Source organism: Rhamphochromis longiceps, linkage group LG5 (assembly GCF_057381845.1).
Source record: "Rhamphochromis longiceps isolate RC_006_pf linkage group LG5, R_longiceps_female_GT1.1, whole genome shotgun sequence".
Lineage (NCBI taxonomy): Eukaryota > Metazoa > Chordata > Actinopteri > Cichliformes > Cichlidae > Rhamphochromis > Rhamphochromis longiceps.
Genome location: NC_140561.1, coordinates 20,892,667 through 20,914,808, shown reverse-complemented (window position 1 = coordinate 20,914,808; position 22,142 = coordinate 20,892,667). Strand labels below are relative to the sequence as shown.

General features: G+C 40.0%; 1 protein-coding gene across 2 annotated transcripts in view; it reads left to right on the top strand.

Annotated features, from left to right (window-relative positions):
- col7a1 (collagen, type VII, alpha 1) overlaps window positions 1-22,011 on the top strand; it is a 56,588-nt gene extending 34,577 nt beyond the window's left edge. Inside the window, exons 80-114 of one of the 2 annotated variants that reach the window (XM_085406537.1) lie at window positions 200-235; window positions 2,207-2,242; window positions 2,321-2,365; window positions 2,463-2,495; window positions 2,619-2,681; window positions 2,820-2,855; window positions 3,423-3,503; window positions 3,593-3,661; window positions 8,783-8,818; window positions 8,931-8,990; window positions 9,105-9,149; window positions 9,235-9,270; window positions 10,897-10,932; window positions 11,017-11,076; window positions 11,192-11,317; window positions 11,406-11,477; window positions 11,700-11,735; window positions 11,823-11,882; window positions 11,986-12,030; window positions 12,436-12,471; window positions 12,601-12,636; window positions 12,962-13,018; window positions 13,136-13,207; window positions 14,459-14,530; window positions 14,603-14,638; window positions 14,747-14,827; window positions 16,529-16,582; window positions 16,881-16,934; window positions 17,028-17,090; window positions 17,180-17,242; window positions 17,387-17,503; window positions 20,496-20,573; window positions 21,347-21,400; window positions 21,549-21,597; window positions 21,824-22,011. In XM_085406537.1, the coding sequence (XP_085262663.1) occupies window positions 200-235; window positions 2,207-2,242; window positions 2,321-2,365; window positions 2,463-2,495; window positions 2,619-2,681; window positions 2,820-2,855; window positions 3,423-3,503; window positions 3,593-3,661; window positions 8,783-8,818; window positions 8,931-8,990; window positions 9,105-9,149; window positions 9,235-9,270; window positions 10,897-10,932; window positions 11,017-11,076; window positions 11,192-11,317; window positions 11,406-11,477; window positions 11,700-11,735; window positions 11,823-11,882; window positions 11,986-12,030; window positions 12,436-12,471; window positions 12,601-12,636; window positions 12,962-13,018; window positions 13,136-13,207; window positions 14,459-14,530; window positions 14,603-14,638; window positions 14,747-14,827; window positions 16,529-16,582; window positions 16,881-16,934; window positions 17,028-17,090; window positions 17,180-17,242; window positions 17,387-17,503; window positions 20,496-20,573; window positions 21,347-21,400; window positions 21,549-21,597; window positions 21,824-21,840 (1,950 nt within the window). In that variant the 3' untranslated portion in view covers window positions 21,841-22,011. The remainder of the gene's footprint in view (window positions 1-199; window positions 236-2,206; window positions 2,243-2,320; window positions 2,366-2,462; window positions 2,496-2,618; window positions 2,682-2,819; window positions 2,856-3,422; window positions 3,504-3,592; window positions 3,662-8,782; window positions 8,819-8,930; window positions 8,991-9,104; window positions 9,150-9,234; window positions 9,271-10,896; window positions 10,933-11,016; window positions 11,077-11,191; window positions 11,318-11,405; window positions 11,478-11,699; window positions 11,736-11,822; window positions 11,883-11,985; window positions 12,031-12,435; window positions 12,472-12,600; window positions 12,637-12,961; window positions 13,019-13,135; window positions 13,208-14,458; window positions 14,531-14,602; window positions 14,639-14,746; window positions 14,828-16,528; window positions 16,583-16,880; window positions 16,935-17,027; window positions 17,091-17,179; window positions 17,243-17,386; window positions 17,504-20,495; window positions 20,574-21,346; window positions 21,401-21,548; window positions 21,598-21,823) is intronic. The other variant, XM_085406538.1, reaches the window with a different exon arrangement.
- Window positions 22,012-22,142: the final 131 nt, after the last annotated feature.

The following is a 22,142-nucleotide window of genomic DNA, read 5'->3' as shown; positions in this document are numbered from 1 at the left end:
TCCTTAGGCAATAACCACGTGCAGCTGTGCGACTAACGCCTCACTCTTTAACTTTCTCTCTCTACCTGTGTGCGTCTTATCTATGTCCATTTCCTTTTGTGTGTGTTGTTCGTTTCCCCTTTTTCGTCACTGTTCTCCACCCACCTGTCCCCCCCCCTCCCTCCTGTCATCCACTTTCCTTTGTCTGTCATTTCTCCAGGGCTTCCCTGGGTTCCCAGGAGTTCTAGGCAGACCGGTAGGTTCTCTGCTGATGGCTGGCATGCTTGAGCTTTTGGGGAAATAGGTGTAAAAGGTTTGGAGAATCTGTCCTTGTAGTATCAGATATAATTAGGATTCGACCAAAACTGATAAGACGCTGATGGGCAATAGCTTACAAAGCAAGCAGGGTAAAAAATAAAGCATGATTTAACACCAGGAGCACAACCTGTCATCGGGATGCACTCATTGTCATGTACCTCCCAGGCAAATTTCACCTCTTTAATCTTAATTCATTCTTATTAGAATCATGATTCTGGGAGCTGAGGTCTGGGATAAGAGTCAGACCTCGAACTGTTCCTCATGAAATGTCCAAAAGGATCTATGTCAAACTCAAGGACTACATTTTGAAGCAAATAATTTAAATGTGTAAAATACCATAAATTTGTTAGACGAGATGAAAGCAAGTCGGCTGACATCCTCAGCCGCAGCTCTTATGTACAGTAGTGTGGGGAATACTAAACTGGGTGCACTCCAGAAAGTACGGTTGATGATTCGCTCGAATCTGCTTATCATGCATGCAGCTGTGCCTGATGTCTGTTGTTTGCTTATCCCTTGCACAGTGCTGATTTTTCAGAGCTTACCATGCAAATGTCTCCTTGTTGACATTTCAGATAATCTGTTTGTATTGTTCTACCTGTTGTCCATCAATTAAGTGCTTGTATTTTATGTTTCCTATAGAGACATGTACATATGACAGTATTTATCATTCCAAGTTGTAGATTTTTGGGTACAGAAAAAGTGTGCACCTTTTTCAGTACTCAATTTTTCTAAACATATTTATGCATAAATATGTTGCCTAAAGGAATAGTTCTACATTTTGAAAATGAAAGTTATTTGCTTGCTTCCTGGGAGTTGACTGTATACAAAAATTGATCTAGCCAAAGTCTTTCTTTCCCACTGTCTCCAAGTTTTTACTCATCTGTTTGCTGGAGTTTTCTCTGTATTATTGTAGGGTCTTTACCTTACAATATGAAGCAGCTTAAGCGAGTGTTGTTGTGATTTGGACCTACATAAATAAAATTGAATTGAATGAGAGGGTGAAGTTATCAGCTGATGCTAGCTTGCTTGGTAAGCAAGATGATCTATAGATTGCATGGGTACAAAAAAGGTAGTATATGTAAAAGCATGCGTCAAACACTGGGGCAGACTTTTAGCCTATTTAAGCCTGAATAAAAATTTTAATAAGTAAGTTATATTAAAAAATGAGTTCATTACATTATTATGACAACTAAAATTAGCATTAAAGGCTACCATTTTTTTAAATTATCTGTACATTTTATCATTTTAACATGTATGGGTTTTTAACCTTTAAATCTGAAGCCTCAGTTTTAGGATTTTTCTTTTTAAGTGATCATTTTTTACCTAAGGATTGATGGATATAAAATGCAGTTAATAGATAGCTGCTAATCATTGTTAAAAAAAAAAAAAAAAAAAATATATATATATATATATAAAATGTCTATGTACTCAATTTTGGAACCTGCCTCAGTTTTGTGTTTCATAAGCTTAACCTTTGGCGTCATTTTTCAGCTCTGGATTTTGCTACTCAGAGTTGGATGAAAACATCACTTTGTTACATATAAAGCTACTACCAGTAGTCATTTAACTTAGAGTTAAAGACTTGAAAGAGACACCTCAAAAATACATAAACTCATTAGCTGATCTGTACACAGTTTAATATTCACTCATTTGGTTGTTTTTTGGAGCAGTCAAATGCAGAATTGCTTGTTTCTGTATCAGTGATCATCTCACTGGGACTGCTGTGAATGGAAACTCCTAGCAGAAAGTTATATTTAGCGACCGACAGACACGGCTGACATTCTTTCATAACTCTCAGGAACAAAGCCATTTAGCTTTTAAAAATGTAAAAAAAAAACCCCATTCCTTTAGCATGTGGCCTGTGTGCAGATGTTCAATTTTTTATGTGACTTTGTGACTTTGCTTATAGGGAAACCCAGGAGAGCCAGGCATTATGGGGCCGACTGTAAGTATGACAAACATGTCACACACATTCAAAGACTCTTATTAACAGTTACCAACGTTGATGATGTGTTTTTAACAGGGTCCCATGGGTCCCGCTGGGCTGCCAGGTCCACCCGGTGTAAAGGTGAGTTCACTACATTATCAAAACTTTAGTGTACAACAAGTAGATTTTTGTTTGTTTGTTTGTTTATCAAACTCATAAAACTTTTTGTTTTTTACAGGGTAATCAAGGAGAAGCAGGTGTTGGTGTACAGGTATAAAAATTTTTACATCTTATATAAAATGCATTAAATTTCTCCGGGACCGAATAATATAACAATGTGCACAGTTGTGATGTACAACAGATAACCCTGTGAGTTTATTTCTCATCTCTGCAGGGTCCTCCTGGTGCACAGGGGAGCACAGGTCTGCCAGGACCAGCAGGTCCCCCAGGAGCTGTGGTATGTGTTCCCACAAATCATAACTTCTCAGCAGGGGAAAATAATTCTGTCATGTTTTCTCGTGAAATTCATTTAAAATCTCACGGTGTGTATCAAAATGTGTTCCTTCGTACCACTGTAATTTTTTTCTCCCTGCAGGGTCCACAGGGGCCTCCGGGACTGCCAGGGCAGGTGGTGCGTATTTGGTCTTAATCCTGCTGCGGCTGCAATGTGTCACACAGTGAGGAAATGTAAACGTGAAAAAAAGTCTTGACCCTCAGGCAGTTTTGTTGTAGCTGAAAATAGGGAGGTGATTAACTGAAAATGCCAAAACATCTGTACCAAGATTTTGCTGACAGCTTGAGCTGCATAGGGTTTTTTGGGATATCAGACCCTTCTTTCTTTTTTGGGGATATATCAACATTTCTACCATTATTATTTCTGGTTTTCTCACACATCCACTGCTGGATTTGTGTAATATGTTGACTATTGTAGACTAAATATATTAAAATGTGAAGTGCTTTTTTATAACCTGAAAATAAGTGCTGGCATACTTTGATAAGAAAATCAAGCAAAATAGATGTAAGTTCATTTATCTGGCATTGTGTGCATTATTTAGAGTCTTATTGTGTAGACCATAACTGATCAATGATGTAAAGATGTGAATTTAACACAGGCATCGATTCAGATTTTGAATGAGTAAATGATCTTCAGTGTGAGAGTGATAAACACTGCATATGCTAAGGCATTTCTGCTCCTCAGGGTGAAGCAGGAAAACCTGGTGTTCCTGGAAGAGATGGGGTGCCTGGCAAAGAAGGAATACATGGATTACCAGGAAAGCAGGTTTGAGTTTATGTCATATTGCTCACCGGTGGCAGCACTATTGAGTGTTTTTTTTTCTCAGTGTTAACATTGTGTAATTTGTTCCTCAGGGCATTGCAGGACCTCCAGGCCAGGCTGGGCTGAAGGGGGAGCAGGGAGACAGCGGGCCTCCAGGGAAGGTGAGCAGATGTTGCGTCTAGCGAGCAATATCTTTCTAAGAGACACAGAAAATGCAGCTAGTTTTTTGGTTGTTTTTATCGGATATAATCCAAGCTACAGAATGGTTTGTTGTATGAAGTAATAATTTTAAAAAGTATAGCGTTATTATTAGATTGAAGAGCTTTTATCTGACACCAGGGGTTCTATTCTGAGTCCTTCTTTAGGAGCAGTAAATGGTAAATGGACTGGTAGTTACACAATGCGTTTCTACTCGGTTGAACACAGTCTCATTCACAGAGCACCTTTTTTTTCTACGTCTAAGTACTTATCTAACATTCAGACACAATCTCACTCTCCAATGGCGAGAACTCAGGGTTCAATATCTTCCCCAACAATACTTTGTCATGTGGACCGGAGAAGTCAGGGAGTCGACCCATTGGAAGGCTGATCCACCAACTTTCCAATAATTCGATGACCGCTGTACCATCTTAGCCACAGCTGCATCTTAAAGCATGAACCTTAGCCCCAGTGGGTTCCAGATGTGTTCCCCTGTAAGTCCACTCTTCTTAAAGAGAAACTGGAGTACTACTGTTTTATTTGTAGATGATAGCTATGATGCTGAGATGGTTTAATTATGCTGACTGGCAATGTGACACATGAGGATAATCTAAGAATTTAATATGGAAAAGGTTTGATTGAGAGCCAGTATATTGTCAGAGCAATTGGAGAATTTTGGGGTCATTGGAACTGGAAACTGTAATTCATGAGGTCAAACGCAATCATAAATTGTGTTGTGGAGTAATGCCAGATAAATGTGGACCTGCTCTCATTTCTGTCTGAACACATTTCTGCCTCTGCATATTTAAACAGTCAGGCCAACTGTGCTCTTCTAACCTTGGACATTTTGAGCTGTTTGAAGTGGTCGCTAATTCCCGAATAGGTGAAACACAAAGCAGTATCTCTGGGGTGTTAAAAAAAGTCTTTTTTGAGTATTTAATCTTAATTTCTCTCTAAGACCATGTGTTTTATTTTACAGTAGGCCGTGTCTCCAGTTTATGCTTTCCTATAATAAACTGGATATGGTGGGACTTTATGGTAATAGAAGAATTCAAGCTTCCTGTGCAAAGTGTCAGCTGTGTTAATCTGTTATATGACTAAACATCCCTGCACAAAAATGTTCTCATCATTATAAATTAAATCATTAACAGATAGTCTCCAGACCCTATTGTAAGTATTGTATGTTTGCAGTCGTTTTCCAGCTGAATGGATGACACAGACCTATACCTCTGCATTCATCCTTTTGCTTTCATCAGCATTAAAATCCTTGATGAATTCCAGTGTGCCACATCTATTGGCAGCTCTCCATGCTGAAGGCCAGGCTTTAACACAACCACCGTGGCTGACAGATGGGTTCACATGCGTTAGGTCAAATGCCATTCCTTTTTTATGTGCACTGTCTGTCACTTTAAAGTTAATTTGTTTTTGTTTTTTTATTGATCCATAGATTTTTGTTCCACAGTTTTATTGTTTTTCGATTGGGAAATGAAACCCTGTGTGAAGTAAGACATCTTTGTATACCAGGAGTTTATTATTGACTTGTTGGGCAGTTGCTGTGCCTTGTAGTTTATTCTATTTTAACCACTAATATAATGATAAACCTAATCAAAAATGATCATGCTCAAACAGCTGTGCTGGATGAACATTGGTATACTGTTAACGAATGATGGGAGACATCTGTTAAAGGGGATTGTTTGGCTTCCTTGTGTTGATTCTGTCAGTGAGGATGGAAATTAAGCCAAATTCTTGCAGATGAAAACTAAAAATGACAGAGAAGGACACTTACACAATGTTCCCTGTTAACTGCTTCTCACATTATCACATTTTCCACACTTTAATGTGACTTGAGTTTTTATTACTGATTGTTTGATGGATTCTTTTAAAAATTTCTAATAAAGAAAAAACAGTGTACATTAATAGTTTTAATTGTGGCATAAGCTCTAATTAAACTGTTACTTTTTGTAATGAATTTCCTCCAATTCAGTCTCAGCAAATCTGATTTGTTTTAATGGCAGGCTGTTATGGTGTTGAAGTTTTCCACCCTTTATAAGGGGTTTACATTAACATAGTGTACAGTCTAGAATGAAGTGTGTGTTACAGTGCTGGAATTAACTAATTTGTTTTTAAGAACAATACCAGCTGCTTGTTTTTTCAATTTTTGAAACGCAGTGTTTCAAAATTCTGAGTTACCCTATATTTTAAAACATAATTTGGTTCTGTTCATTTAATCTCGGGACGCAAACATTCAGGCAAACGTAAACTATTACAATGCCACATGCTTTTCAAGCCCATTAACTTGGAGCTTCTTTAACAAAAGACATTATAAGATAAGATAATATAACTCTTTATTGTCATTGCACAGTCATACATAGTACAGTAGTACAATGAAATTGGAAAACTGTCCTACGTCGGCACTACATATAACACAACACGGCCCGATACGACACATCACAGCGCAACACAAACAACACACAGTATATTAACTTATATATAATAAAAAGAAGAATAAGTGTATTTGTATTGCACACTGTTATTATTGCACATTAATTGTTATTGCAACTTGTTATAAATATAAATATTATTATTGTTACTGTTTTTACCGTTGTTACCCCGCCCCCCAAAAAAAAGTCCAGGTAGGTAGCCAGTCAGGTCAGCTGTTTGCATTGATCAGGGTATTGCTCTGTTGTAAAAGCTGTCCTTGAGTCTATTTGTCCTCAGCAGCCTGAACCTCCTGCCAGACGGCAGCAGCTTAAACACCCGGTGTCCTGGGTGTGTACCGTCCTGTAGGATGCTGCGTGCCCTCTTGAGACAGCGAGTGCTGTACAGGTCCTTCAGGGAGGAAAGAGGATGTCCAAGGATTTTTTTGGGCCATATTGATGACCCTCTGGAGTGCCTTTCTGTGTGCTGTGGTGCAGCTGGAGAACCACACACCGATGCAATATGTCAGCACACTTTCAATGGAGCAGCGGTAGAAGACGGTCAGCAGCTCCTTCTTCAGGTCCATTTTTCTGAGGATTCTCAGAAAGTGGAGACGCTGTTGGGCCTTCTTTAAGACCGCAGAGGTGTTAGAGCTCCATTGGAGGTCTGTGTCTATGTGCACACCCAGAAACTTGAAACTGGACACCCTTTACACACACTAGCCGACAGGCTGCAGCTCAGACTTCCTGCTTCTGAAGTCAACTACCAGTTCTTCTGTCTTGGTGGTATTGAGGTCCAGGTTGTTGTCTACACACCAATCTGTCAGCCTCTGAACTTCAGCTCTGTACGCCGTCTCATCTTCCCCAGAGATGAGCCCCACCACAGTGGTATCATCTGCAAACTTGATGACTCTGTCTGGGTGGGTATTAACACAGTCATGTGTGTACAGAGTGTACAGTAGAGGACTCAGTACACAGCCTTGTGGAGAGCCGGTGTTGAGGCTGAGGGCTGAGGAAAGAAGAGCCCCACTCTAACTCTCTGTACACGGTCTGAGAGGAAGTCTCTGATCCAGCAGCAGGCAATAGAAGGAAGTCCGATTTCCAGCAGTTTAACTATTAGTCTGTCCGGGAGTATCGTATTGAAAGCAGAGCTAAAGTCAACAAAGAGCATGGCATGGTCTAAGGAGCTTGGAGAGAAAAGAGAAAAGCGTCTGGATTTCTTTAAGTTGCTTGAATTCAGAGGTGAAACGTCTTCAAGGAAACATAAAGAAGTCCAGATGCTTTTCTTTCCAAGCTCCTTAGACTACGATGACCTGGTTGACCGAGAACCTTCACAGACACATTATGGCATGCTTTTGCAAACATTAGTAATTCAGCGTTTTAGCTTCAACGTATAGAAAACATTCAAAAAGCACCGGTATTGTCCGTGTTGCCATGAACTGGTTCACTTCCGATGCCCGACAACACTGAAGAAGATGCATTTAGTGAAAGACATGAAAAATAAAACGACTTATGAAATGGATTTGTTTTCATTTTTTTTCCTGAATGGTTATATTCACTCAGTTTCTTGAGTGACTCTGATAACCTGCTATATACAACTTGTTCATCTGCTCAGGATTTCTCTCCAGCATTTGTTGTCACACCTACACACACACACACACACACACACACACACACACACACACACACACACACACTCTTCACTTAAGGGTTGCGCTCACTCGCTTGACTTACAGAAATTTCCAGACTTCCTGTAACACCAGAAATTTCAAAGAAGATCATGGTTATTAAAATAAAAGCCAGAATAAAAAATGACTACATAAGAGTACATACAACTTTTTCCTCTTCGGCAATCAGGCACATGCTGCCTTCCCAAACTGGCAGTATGTCACTAAACTTTGAGAATCCCTGCAATAATCCTCACCTGATTTGTGAAGATGTTTTACTTCACATTGGTTTTTTTTGGTTTTTTTGTGTCCAGCTCACAACAAGAATGATCTTTAGCTGCTTTATATTTTAAGGTAAAAACAATGTGATATGAGAGAGAAAAGCTCAATGACCTGGTGATCTCCGGTGAGCAAGCAAATGACAGCAGGGAGGAAGAACTCCCTTTTTAACAGGAAGCGATGCCTGTGTTCTGAAGCACAGTACTTTTGTAGTTTGTCTGTCACACTCCATAATGTGCTTCGTTTATTCCACTTTGCTTCCTTTATTCTTCCTTATCATTGTGGTGAAACATGTTTGAACACCACAAATAAAAACAGAATTTTATCACGAAGTAACTTCTGGATTTAAGCATTTTTTGAATCAGTCCCTTACAATCCAGTCTTTCTTAAATTACCTTTAAAATATTGTTGTGTACAAGTGATAAGACACACTGGACTTGCATCTGCAGGCTTTTGGCAGTGAAGCTGAATAGATTTTCAAATGTTTTCACAGTCTGCTGTGCTATTCTTAAACAGTGAGTGTGCATTTGTTGGCTGTCCGTCCTGAAGACATTCAGGCTCTTAATCTTCGAGAGCTAGAAGCAAAGATGATTAAGCTAATATGATACTTAATACCAAAGCTTTTAGGTACACGTTGGCATCTTTTAATGAACAACAACCCACATTGTGCTGTGCAGGTAATTACTGTTATTTTCCTCCTTCTTCTGTACTCTGTACACAGGCTGTGGCTGGACCTCCTGGACCCAAAGGAGAGAGGGTGAGTCACTCCTATTGCCATTAATGTGGAAGTAGCTGCAGCATGAAGTGACGCAATAGAGCAGCATTTACGAATGCAGCTTACAGCACTTTCCTGGTTCTGATTGATGCAGGGTCCTCCTGGTTTAACGCTGCCAGGCACAGCTGGAGAGAGAGGTCCAATTGGTGAAAAGGTGAGTCTGACCAAACTGCAAGCTCCCCCTCAGTGAGTGAGAGGGACCGACTGGAAATGTTAAGTGCTTTTTCATTAAAATTGTATATCTGAATGCACAACTGCTGTCATTTAGGGTAACAAGGGAGACAAAGGTGTTGCTGGCATCAAAGGAGAAAGAGTGAGTACGATAATGGGACAAAATAATGATGCACTTACATATACAAATATGAAGGTACACAATGTGCTGTCTGTTGTCATACAAGGGACAAGCTGGTGAATCAGGAGAACCTGGAGAAGATGTGAGTAATCAACTTCCACTGCCCAACTGGATTTCAAAAAGTCATATTAGATTTTTTAATGAACTCTTAGTCATAGTGTTTATGCTTTTATGGAAGATTTGCAATGCTGATGCCAATAGTAGTGTGTAATTTTGTGTAATTTCACATAAATCCAGTGATCCATTATAGTCGATGATATTAAAGTCACTGTTTTTATTTTTTGGGAAAATTCATCAAATTTTGAACAGTTTTATATTTTTAAAATGTCTTCTATGCCTTGATAAATATTAGAGCAAAACAATAAAATGTATATTATATGCATATATGTATGTAATAAGAGGAGAAAACCCAACAACAGCGTACACGGCCAGCACTTATTAAGAAATTACAACATTGTAAAAGACAACTAAATGACCTCTTATGCTACACCTTTATGGCTCACTAGAGCCCACACATTGGGGAAACACTGGTCTATAGACAGTGTATCTAATGCTACAGTCACACTAGAGAAAACCCAGGCTGGAGACAATTGTTGCACTTTGTGTAAATGCGTTTGCATTGTTGTTGGCTTTGAAATTGTTCCTTCCAAGTTGAAGCCCAGGTCTGTGACCACGCAGAGTCAGCTGCTGTCTTTAAAGTGACTTTGGTGTATCCAGACGGCAACGAAAGAGCAACAAGATGGAGTCGGTCTTCTACCAGTTTGTGATTGAATGGGGTCAAATTAGCAATTACACACCATCTGTTTGTGAAAATACAGTGATTAACTGAGATAAATTGGTGGAAATCTCAAATCTGTTGCTATCTGTTGCTGCCTACATACACAGGAATTCACATTACACAGAACATGGCAGTAATTACTAAACAGAACCTCATAGAGCTGAAACAGAAAATAGTGACGTAGTTGTTCCACTATGGCAATTTAACTATTAAAAAAATGACATAAGGCTTTTCAACCTTGCTTTTATATAGAAATATAACCAGAATGCAACCAGCTGGAAACTAGATGAGTTGTATCTCATATTGCAAAGAGACATGTTACAAATTTTTGTAAACTGACTTTCAGATTTCACATATCTGGATATCTCGGACAGCAGTTATTTGCATTCCTATTCCAGCGTGTCTGAGAGTGATTGAAGTCAGTCTCATTTGGATGTTATTTATTTGGAGAAAGTTTGCTTCCCACCACACGACCTGTGCAGCACCTTGCAATTGAATGGGGTCAGCCAACGGTTCTGAACCAAAGAGCAACAAGCTGGTTGCTGCAACTTCTTTCAATCTATCACCTGAATCTTTCATCTGAATGCAAATAAAATGTCAAAGCAATCAGGGGCAAACACTGCTTTTTTCTAGTCACAAGGACATTGAAATTGCTATTCCTGTTTTTATTGTCTTTGCCCAGACGACTGTGATGTGCAAGATTTTAATGATTTGTTGGTTTTGAGGTTTTCAAAAAAACACATTAACGGTTCTCACAACCTGAAACTGGAACATTTATGAAATATTTCTAAATCTGCACAATAAATTTATGAAACAGCAATTCATTCATTAATATTTTTCTCTTTTACTTTGACTAATTTCCTGTTGATACAAATATAAAAAAGTAAATAACACAATAAATAATTCTTCTTTTTTCTTAACTTAATTAAGGGGGCACAGGGATCTCCCGGGCCAAAAGGCGATAAGGTGAGCTTTTGTCATTTGGTTTATCGATTTTCCTGCAGTCTAACCAATCTGACAGTGACTGCTATGATAAAATGTGTGTTGCAGGGAGAGAAAGGGATAGGACTTGCAGGTCCTCCTGGTCGGATTGGGCCTCCAGGTTTAAAGGTGAGTAATAGCACACATTGCAGCAAAAGATGATCTATATTTTTATCTTTCCAATCAGATTGCAGGCTGTATCAGGCGCACCTCACTTGAGGGTGAAAATGTCACTGCGTTTTAGGGGGATCCAGGGATGCCTGGTCCAGCTGGTCCTCCAGGTCCTGCAGGGAAAACAGGAGACAGTGGGCCACCTGGTGTGAGAGGAGAAAATGGACAACCAGGACCTCCTGGACCCCCGGGAGAGAGGGTTGGTTCATCCACTAAGAGAATTATTATTATTATTATTATTATTATTAATTTAACCTTTACATCTTTGTCTGTGTTTTCACTCTCAGGGTCTCCAAGGCTTTGCTGGCCGTGCAGGAAATGTTGGTCCCCCTGGTCCTCCTGGACCTCCTGGATTGGCAGTAAGTTCCTGTTTTTTTTATTTACAAAGTACCTTCTCCTGAGAGCTTCCAGTTTAGGCTTGACTGTTAATTGTACTTTACCTGTTTTTAGCTGGATCACCTTTTTGTTGGGTTAAATTGATCTCAAAATCAAGAATAGATCTGATTTAGATGGAGAAAGATGTCATAACAGACAAGAAGAAATTGAATATGGATTTATATGATCAATAATATGTTTTCTAGGGATCTCCTGGTACTAACGGGGTCAAAGGAGACAAGGTGATTCTCTCACATGCAGTATTTTATTTTCCAGCAGCTTAAATGTGTATAGATTTTTTTTTGAATTCATATATTTTCTGTTGCCAGGGGGAAACTGGTGTTGGCGTCCCCGGTGCGAGAGGTGAAAGAGGAGATCCAGGGCCCAGAGTAAGACACAGTGGCTGCGTTACTGATTTGTTAACTTCTCTCCTAAAATATATGAAATTAAGAATTGTGTATTTCTGCTCATCTTGTGTCTGTCGTGTCCTAGGGCGAGGAGGGTCGAGCTGGATTGGATGGGGAGAGAGGATCATCTGTAAATATCCAGTTTTTCCTTTATTCAGGAGCAAACGGAGCCTGTCCACCAAAGATCTCAATTTTCTTTTTAAACCAAAGGACGATCTGTTTTGAGCTGTGAAGCAAAGAACACAAGCAAAGTCTTATTGTTATTATAGAAAAGCTGCCCTTCACAAGGTCACAGTGCATTTCCTGCACTGTAAATTATTCAGTCAGTCGGTCTTTGGCTTTTCAGTGCATTGCAGTTAGAAAGCGCGATCAGCAGGAATCTATTCTACCGATGCTCACTGTTTAATTAAACCGTGCACCCTACAGAGTTGTGACATTACATCATTAATGCAATTTGATGGGGCAGAAGCATCCACAGTCATTTTTCATTATAAAGCTGTTTGTAATGTGTTTGTGTGTCTTTTGTGTTCATTAGGGTCCTCCAGGGAATCGTGGGGCTCGGGGAGAGAAGGTAAATACCACTGGTCCTCTTTTTTTTTTTTTTTTTTTTTCTGTCATCATCCTAGCTACTTCCCCTGAGCTTTCTGCTCATGTAAAGTAGTGAATTAAATTGACACGCTTGAATGCAATGCCTTTTCAGGGAGACAGCGGGCCGCAAGGTGACAAAGGAGAGAAGGTGTGTACATTTTAATATCTAATAAGCAGTACCACTGCTCACTCTCTCACTCTGTTGATTGTCTATTTGTGTATATTTGTAAAGGCGGCAGAGACAGTGAATGGATAAAGGACAAATAAGTCATGTCTCAGATGTGGCTGTTACTAAAAATAACTCTTACAACAGATTTGGCTCCTTGAGAGCAGGAGGAATGTATAAATACATACAATGGTAATGACCTGTGATATTACAGGATGCATAGTGAAAGAAGAGACAAAAGGATAAAGCGTTGTGTGTTTGGCTTGGGGCTTATAGCAGATTCTTACAGATGTAGTATCACTTACAGGGGGACACTGTGCTGGTGGGAGGACCTCCTGGAGAAAAGGGCAACAAAGGAGAAACAGTCAGTGAACAACAAATGCATGACACCATTTACTGTGGCTAAATATTGACTTTAGTTGTGATAGCGTAATATTTTTTAAAAAAAACTTGTTCTGAATTTTACTGTTGTTGCTTTTAGGGTGACAGAGGACCCAAAGGTATACAAGGAGAAAAGGGGGTAAAAGGTCAAGAAGGTCCACCAGGAGAAGTGGTAAGATGAATTAATTAACTGTTTGGTTTGAATAATGTCAGAAAAGCAGCCCATCAATTAAGGTTGTTGTCAGTTAAGATAAATAATTTACGGCGACTAGATGAAAGGAACTGCTGCATTTCAGAAACTGAAACTATAGACTGTAAATAATAGATATGGACTTGCTTGGCAGAAGTTGTGTGAACATCATCTTGTGCCTTATTTGTGGCAATATTTAGAGTTATCAGCCAGCACTAGAAATATATTTAGAAAGCTGCATCAATGTCACACACAGAGATACCTGAGATTGATAACATACAAATACAACTACAACTAGAGTAAGGCAAGGCAAGTTTATTTGTATAGCACAATTCAACAACAAGGTGATTCAAAGTGCTTTACAGAGACATTAGAGTAGTGGTTTACACTTTCGCGACCTTTGTTTCTCAGGGAGGAGAAAGAAATCCGTTTGGGATTGTGTCAGGAAGGGCATCCGTTGTTAAAAGAAAAACAATCTGCCAAATCAAACATGTGGCGCAACCTGCTGTGGCGAACCCTCGTGAATAAGGGGGCATTAAAACTTCACAGCAGTGACTCGTCTTGGGTGTTGTGTAAAAATATCTGCACTGTAATCCATAATGTTTGTCAAATATTTGCCTAAAAATGCACAAAAAAATATCTAAGGTAAAGGTAACGTGTTAACCCCACTGGCACTATCTGGCCAAACCTTGTAATGAACATATTTTACCATGATGGAGGAGTAGTTTTAATCGATCTAATCTTTTTTTCCTTATTTTTAATTAATTGGACAGTTTGATTGTGATTGACTTGCTTTTAGAAGCAGTCTTAAGTGGCCATTTGTGGTTACAGCGGTGTTGAGTATGTCTGCCTATATGTTGTCTACTTAATTATATTTTTTAGGCCTGTTTGGCTACATTCAGCAAATATTTGGCATTTTTGGTTGATAATGCCAGATTTTTGTATTAACTATTTTTTTGTTAACAATGTTTCAGCATTAAAGAAATTTTAGTGCATTTTTATTGTGTTTACTCTAAAGAACTGATCCATAATGCAAAATCATTGATGAAGTGTATGTGTTGGCCATGCAGGCTTAGACATTGATTTGGGATTTAACAGGAATCAATTCCAACCTTAAAATGATTTAAATATTATGATATTACCACAGAAAAAAATCAAAATAAAAATGCTACTGTATTGATCTGTAAGAAGATCAATATCTATATTTATGTGCATGTGTCTACTTAACATTAGGGTTTGAGAGGAGAACCTGGAGAACGAGGATCTACCGGTTTCCCAGGTGCCAGAGGACCTGGTGGGCAGAAGGCAAGCAACGCCGCTCATGGATGATGATTGTGTAGTAATTTCACTGCTGTAATTACTGTTTTGTCTCTGCAGGGAGAAGCAGGCCAACCTGGAGTACCTGGTGAATCGGTCGGTGTTTAGCTTCCATCACACTGCAGCTTCTTTATTACCTGTGTGTAGATTTGTCATCAGTTAAAAAAAGCAGAGGTGATTTGTGGTTTTTTTTGTGACTTTTAGGGATTACTGGGAAAAGATGGACTGCCAGGGCGTAAGGGTGAACAGGGAGAGACTGGCAACATGGGAATAAGAGGAGTTAAGGTATTTTCTGTGTGTGTGTGTGTGTGTGTGTGTGTGTGTGTGTGTGTGTGTGTGTGTGTGTGTGTGGTTGAGCTGGTGCTCATTCATTCTTTGTGTTTTTATCCCTTCAGTGTTTTTCAGGGATGGGTGATGACAGGCATAACTGAATAACAGCATAAAATTGATGCAATTGCAGAGGATTAGTGCAAATTGTGTCACACATATAGATACTTTCAACTTCTATTATGATGATTGATAGCAGAAAATTGATGTTTTACTCAACCTGGTGGACTCAATTCCCATTTCTATTTTACTTACTTCATGGATTTAAATTCAATTTGAAACAAAGATCAAAGTGGGAGATGACACAGGGGTGTGAAGGCATGCTATGCTTTTCTTTTATTATAACCTTTATTAAAATGGCTTCAAGAGAAGCATGAAGACAGCAGGTGAAATACATACAAAAGATGCAAATCAAACACATTCACTCAAGGAAACGAATCGATTTGAGGTGCTTTTAATTTCTTTATATTCTGTTTCCCAGGATCCAGCTTTTCTTGCCCTATTTTAAAGTGGTATGGAGCAATAATTCTTTAGGCTTTTAAAGGGGCTTTTAAAAGTTTTTGGGGGGCATTGGGGGCTTTTTCACTAATTTTCTGTCCAGTCCTTGTACCTTACCAATTCAAAGGCATGTTTTTTTGTTTTGTTTGTTTGTTTGTTTGTTGAGCTACTTAACACTGACCTATAAATCATTCAAGCCTAAAAAGAGCACCAGCGCCAAAGCTGTCTACACATCACAGACAATTTATCAAAGAACCAATTTTAAATTTTAAGTTAAATTGAATTAAATGCAATTCATTTAATTTTAAAGACCTGACAAACAGTCTGAGAGATGCATATGGCCCTTCAGCCGATCCATCTGCTGTTCACTGAAGCCTCTTGAGACATGGTCTCATGTGGAAGGATGGCTGTCTAGAAGCCATTCTTAAGGAGGGGAAACAGACTGAGGTATGCCAGATTACACAAGAACTGCACTGAAAATCAGTGATGAGAGGTCTTATGGAGTAAGGAATCCAAATTTGATATTTTTTGCTCCAAATTGTCAGTATGCACCGAGGAAGTCAGGATAGGTACAGCAACAAGTGCCCAAAGCCATACATTAAACATGAATATACAGAGTATACTTAACTGACCTAAGTCACAAGCTCATGATCGTGAAGTGTGAATGTTGGTTTCTCCGTGACGTCCCCCCTCATTTGTGACTTGTGGTTTCAAAAGACTATTTTGCTGATGGTGAAAACGGTAAGCTGGATGTCAACAATAACAACAGGAGACATTTAGAAATGGAGATCACCCGAGTTCTCCATATGCATCTGTAGAAATCAAATCGAAATCAGAGGCATACATGCGGATTTATGGGAGTCTGAGACATTAACTGCAGTTCTCAGAATGCGCTGCAGTTGTTTGGTCACATTTGCTTTTACATACTTTTACATTTTTATCTGAATACCCGTTGCAAGGAGAAAAAAGAAAAAGCACTAAGGTCTGCATCATATCTGTTTTTGTAGGAAATATGCTGCACAAAGTGCTTGTTCGTGTGCACAGTGAGTGCTCGGTAAATGAACGGTGTGAGTGGATGGGCTTTCTGCCTTGCTGGTTTTTGCACTTTGTGGCTCACAAAAGATCTTTATGTCTGTCAGTGAAAAACTTTTGTGTTTCCAGGGTGACCGAGGACCCAAGGGAATTTGTGGAGGCGATGGACCCAAGGGAGAAAAGGTGAGTTTGTGAGGCAGAGAAACGGGAAATGGTAGAAAGAAGAGAAATAAAGATGTAAAGATGAACGGAGGAGTTGTTTAGTTATACTTAATAATTCTGAAGCTTTGTGTTTTCTTTTTGTTTTTTAAATAATGAGTTAACCGAATACATCATGTTAATATTAGTTAAAAGCTGATGGTACTTAAAGCTGCTTGGTGGTTACTCTGCTGCTGTGACGTGGTTACATGTTACATTTCTTTAGGTTAGGTTGCACTTTGTATTTATGGTGTGGAGCATAATGGCTGTGTGCGATTTTCAGGGAAATTCTGGTGCCAATGGAAGATCAGGCCTACCAGGGAGAAAGGGTGAACAGGTATGCCTAATATTTGAAGAAATAAGTCATTGTGTGGTGTGTGGATGTCTTTGTGTCCTTTGTTAAGAGTGGTCATCATCATTTGTTTTGTAGGGGGACATCGGACCTTCTGGGGCCCCGGGGATCCCTGGAAAAGAGGGACTAGTTGGTCCCAAGGTTTGTGCTCTTCACATACTCAAGTTCCATATTCATATCCATATTCCAGTGCAAATGCACAGTGTAGTCATTTTTCTTTGTGGATGTAGGGTGACCGTGGTTTTGATGGGATTGCAGGACCCAAAGGAGCTCAGGGAGAGAAAGGTGAAAGGGTGAGTTTCTCACATTAAACATACAAATCTAAAATTAGAGTACTCCCTTTAGCCATGTGATGTACCTAATCTACAGATTCTGCGCCACTGTTCATCCTCACAACAACAGAAACATAAAAATAACAGTCTCTGTGTTTGACGTAGGGTTTACCTGGTGTACCTGGTCCTCCAGGTCCCAGAGGGGCGGATGGAGGCCCCGGCTTGACCGGCCCACAAGGGCCAGCTGGTGCTAAGGGCCCCGAGGGGCTCCAGGGACAAAAGGTGACTATTCTTTCTTTGGCTTCATGATTTCTATTTCCACACTTTGGCCACATGTTTTATGAACGAGGATGTAGGACTGTGATATTAGTATGTTTTTTTTTTTTAAATTATTTATATCACAGTTCATTTTTACGTCATTAAGTGTGACTGTGCAGAATTTTCAGTAGAAACAAAAATGTGTATAACAGAAGAAAGAATAGACGAACGTATCACTTATGTCACTGTTTGCAAAAAATAGCTGCACCCAAGCGTCTCGAGTAATGTGGTGCCAACAAAGATGAAAGATGATGAAAGTTTTGTCATAAAAATATGATGCAAGCTTTATATATAGAGAACACTTTCTTTTTGTCTGTCTCTTTCATTGTGCTTAGTTTTTTTTCTTACTTTTTCTTCTTTACTTGACACATTTTTTTGTTTCTGTGTATTGCTTCATGATGATTGACAGCTTGATGAGCCCTGTACTTGACTGGTTTGTCTGCTTTATTATCAAGGAAAAAAAAAAAAGCTGTTGACAATGGAGCAAAACCAAATGTTTCTGATAGAGGCTTTTTTTTTTTTTTTTTCAAACTGAGACACTCTTGTCTAGGCCTGTCGTGTTATTTTCCTGTATATCAACACACTAATGTTCGTCTTGCTTCTTGTCCGGAGACACAGTAGAGATAGAATATCAGCAAGAACCACTCAGAGACATCAAACCTCCACCAAGGCAGCTCAGTTTCTAGCTGTCATTATGTAGGATTAGGTCATTAATAAAAAGAAAAAATACATTTTATAAATGTTTGACCTTATTTGACCTTGAACATGTCAGAGGTGCAAAGTATTTAGGAATCTCGTGGGTGAGGGTGGCTGTAGCTCAGGAGGTAGAGCAGGTCACCTACTACACCTCGATCCCAGGCTCCTCCAGTCTGCATGCCAAGTATCCTTGGGCAAGATACTAACCCCAAGTTGCTTTCCAATGCATCCATCGGAGTATGAATGTGTGTGAGTGTAGTTAGAAAGCACTCAGTATAGAGGTAGTGCTTGTGAGAATGGGTGTGACTGGGTAAATGTGGCGTTTTGAGTACTCTGGGAGAGTAGAAAAGCGCTATATAAGAATCAGTCCATTTACCATCGTGTCCTAAATCCCTGAATGTTGTCAGTAGAAACAGTGGTAGTAAGAAACATAGTTATAAATACACTGAACAAAAATATAAACGCAACACTTTTGTTTTTGCTCCCATTCCCCATGGGATGGACGTAGAGACCTAAAATTCATTCCAGATACACAATATAACCATCCCTCCCAAACAGTGGTCACAAATCAGTCCAAATGTGTGGTAGTGGGCACATCTGCTATATTGAGATAATCCATCCCACCTCACAGGTGTGCCACATCAGGATGCTGATCTGACATCATGAGTAGTGCACAGGTGTACCTCAGACTGCCCACAACAAAAGGCCACCCTGGAATGTGAAGTTTTGTCTCACAGCAAAATGCCACAGATGCCACAAGCAATGAGGGAGCGTGCAATTGGCATGCTGACAGCAGGAATGTCAACCAGATCTGTCGCCCGTGCATTGAATGTTCATTTCTCAACCATAAGCCGTCTCCACAGGCGTTTCAGAGAATATGGCAGCACATCGAACCGGCCTCACAACCGCAGACCTCGTGTAACCACACCAGCCCAGGACCTCCACATCCAGCAGGTTCACCTCCAAGATCGTCTGAGACCAGCCACCCAGACAGCTGCTGGAACAATTGGTTTGCACAACCAAACAATTTCTGCACAAACTGTCAGAAACCGTCTCAGGGATGCTCAACTGCATGCCCGTCGTCCTCATCGGGGTCTTGACCTGACTCCAGCTCGTCGCCGTAACAGACTTGTGTGGGCAAATGCTCACATTCGATGGCGTCTGGCACGTTGGAGAGGTGTGCGCTTCACGGATGAATCATGGTTCACATTGTTCAGGGCAGATGGCAGCTGAGAATGTCCCAGTTCTTGCATGGCCAGCATACTCACCGGACATGTCACCCATTGAGCATGTTCGGGATGTGCTTGACCGGCGTATACGACAGCGTGTACCAGTTCCCACGAATATCCAACAACCTCGCACAGCCATTGAAGTGGAGTGGACCAACATTCCACAGGCCACAATTGACAATCTGATAGACTCCATGCGACGATGTGTTGCACTGCATGAGGCAAATGGTGGTCACACCAGATACTGACCGGTTCTGGGTCCCCAGACCCCCAATAGCGCAAAAAACTGCACATTCCAGGGTGGCCTTTTGTTGTGGGCAGTCTGAGGTACACCTGTGCACTACTCATGATGTCAGATCAGCATCCTGATGTGGCACACCTGTGAGGTGGGATGGATTATCTCAATATAGCAGATGTGCCCACTACCACACATTTGGACTGATTTGTGACCACTGTTTGGGAGGGATGGTTATATTGTGTATCTGGAATGAATTTTAGGTCTCTACGTCCATCCCATGGGGAATGGGAGCAAAAACAAAAGTGTTGCGTTTATATTTTTGTTCAGTGTAGGTCTGTAGAGCAAACTATTGGCATTGAAGCAGAGGTCAAAGCTCAAATGTGACTTGACATTTTAGATCTTTACATGGTAGTTTCTATATGTTGACCTTACACACCACACACTAAGAATCATAGAATAAATAAATCATACAATAAATCCTTAAGCTGACCTTGAAGACCTTGGTAGATGTAAGCCAAATTGTAATGGATTGTTAACATGACCTCCACATACCTGCAAAGTTTTATTAGAATCCAAGCTGTCACATTTATAGTCAGATTGAGGACACTCAAAGAGGCATGCAAATGCTACCAAAAACGTACCCTTCTTGGCTGAGGTAATGACAGCTTTTACTGATAAAAACTAGACAAGCAGATGCCGTTTGTTTATCATGTGGGCAATGGACAAGGTAGTTAGATGAATGCTTTCCACTGTGGATGTACTTTATATTAATGTTGTTTTGCGTGTGCGTCAGGGGGAGAGAGGTCCAATTGGCCCTGCCACAGTTGGTCCGCGTGGTATCCCAGGAATCCCGGGAGAGCGAGGAGAGGCGGTCAGTTGTCAAACATGTCTCTGTCTGTTTCTTGATTGTGCTGTTGGCCTCCATTTTTGATGTTCCCTACAGAAGAATGCTGCAATAAATGTTGTCATTCCTCATTCAAATCATTCTTCAAGAGTTCAGTATGTTTGGATTTGAACTCACTCTTTCTAGGAATTGGTCACCAACAAAATCCACCTTATAACACCTTATTATAAGCATCACATTTGTGTTTCCTGACAGTAACGTGTAATTGTTATCCACAAAAGTTGAATTAAACATGATACATTATAATGCCTGGCAACCACCTAGCAATTTTATTTTAGCTTTTATGCAGCTAAAACACTTTATGAAAGAATCCCATCATTTCAAGTTCATGACAATAACATCTCATTTATATGCACAAAAGTTGAATTATGCATGCCTAGCAAACACATTGAAACAGGCTAAAATGAGCCATTTTAATCATATAAACCTCTTCAGCTTCTTCTTTTCTTTTTTACTTTTCTAAATGTGATTAACTATATTACTTTGCAAGCAGCATAAAGTAAACACTGCTGAACAAACAGTTTTGTAGAATTGGCATATATTAGTTATCACTAATTATTAGAGGTTCCCAAGAAATACTAGTTCTGTGTATTAAGAGCTTAAGTCACTATTGTTGATTTAACCTTCCGCTTTGACTGTGAAGTTCTTTCATGTGTAGCACCTGGTCTCACTTTAATGAATTAATGCGCTGCAAGCCTCTCTGTGGGTCGTATAAGTCCTAATACCTGTCCATGTTGCAGGGAGACATGGGCCCAGATGGAGCCAAGGGAGACAGAGGAGAGGCAGGCATGACGGTCAGTGCTTGATCCTTACCGCAGGGGCGTAATCCGAAGACATCAAACGATACACATGCACGCACACACACAGTTTTACTTGGAGTGGATACCGGGGTTGTCTTTGCTAAGTGTGTTTTGCCCTGTTTCTTTCTTATTTTGGGTTCAGGAGGAAGAGATCAGAGAGTATGTTCGCTCAGAGATGAGTCAGCACTGTGGTGAGTCTTACATGCACTCCCTTTGCTAATTTATATCAGCGTTGTCCTCAAGTCGAACTTCAGATGTTAATCACAGCACATGAGTCACAGCCATGGCTAAACTTTGAGGAAATATAATTCCATCAGAGCGGTTGGAAACCGTAGTGACCATACTTGACTGTTTAAACTGACCTTTATTATTCCCCTCTCTTTGTGCTTCCTTCCTGTCCATCTGTCTGATGCTCAGCGTGCGGAGGTGAGTGAGCCATTCAACTGCAACAGAAAAAAAAGCTGACAGAAGGACTATGATTTAGCATGAGTCACAGTAATATAGTGTAACACATATGTCACTATAGATAGATGGTGACATGGTATCTGCTAAAGACAAAAAGTACATTTTGTCTTGTTTAGCACCTCAACTGCATTCGTTCTGAATAAGTGGGCTGCATGAAGGTTTAGACTATATCTTGTTTCCATGTGCATTACCTCTTTTCCTTTCTTTCACTTCCCTACAATGCAGTGAGTGAACAACATTAGCTAAAATAAGGATAAAAAACAAAATATGC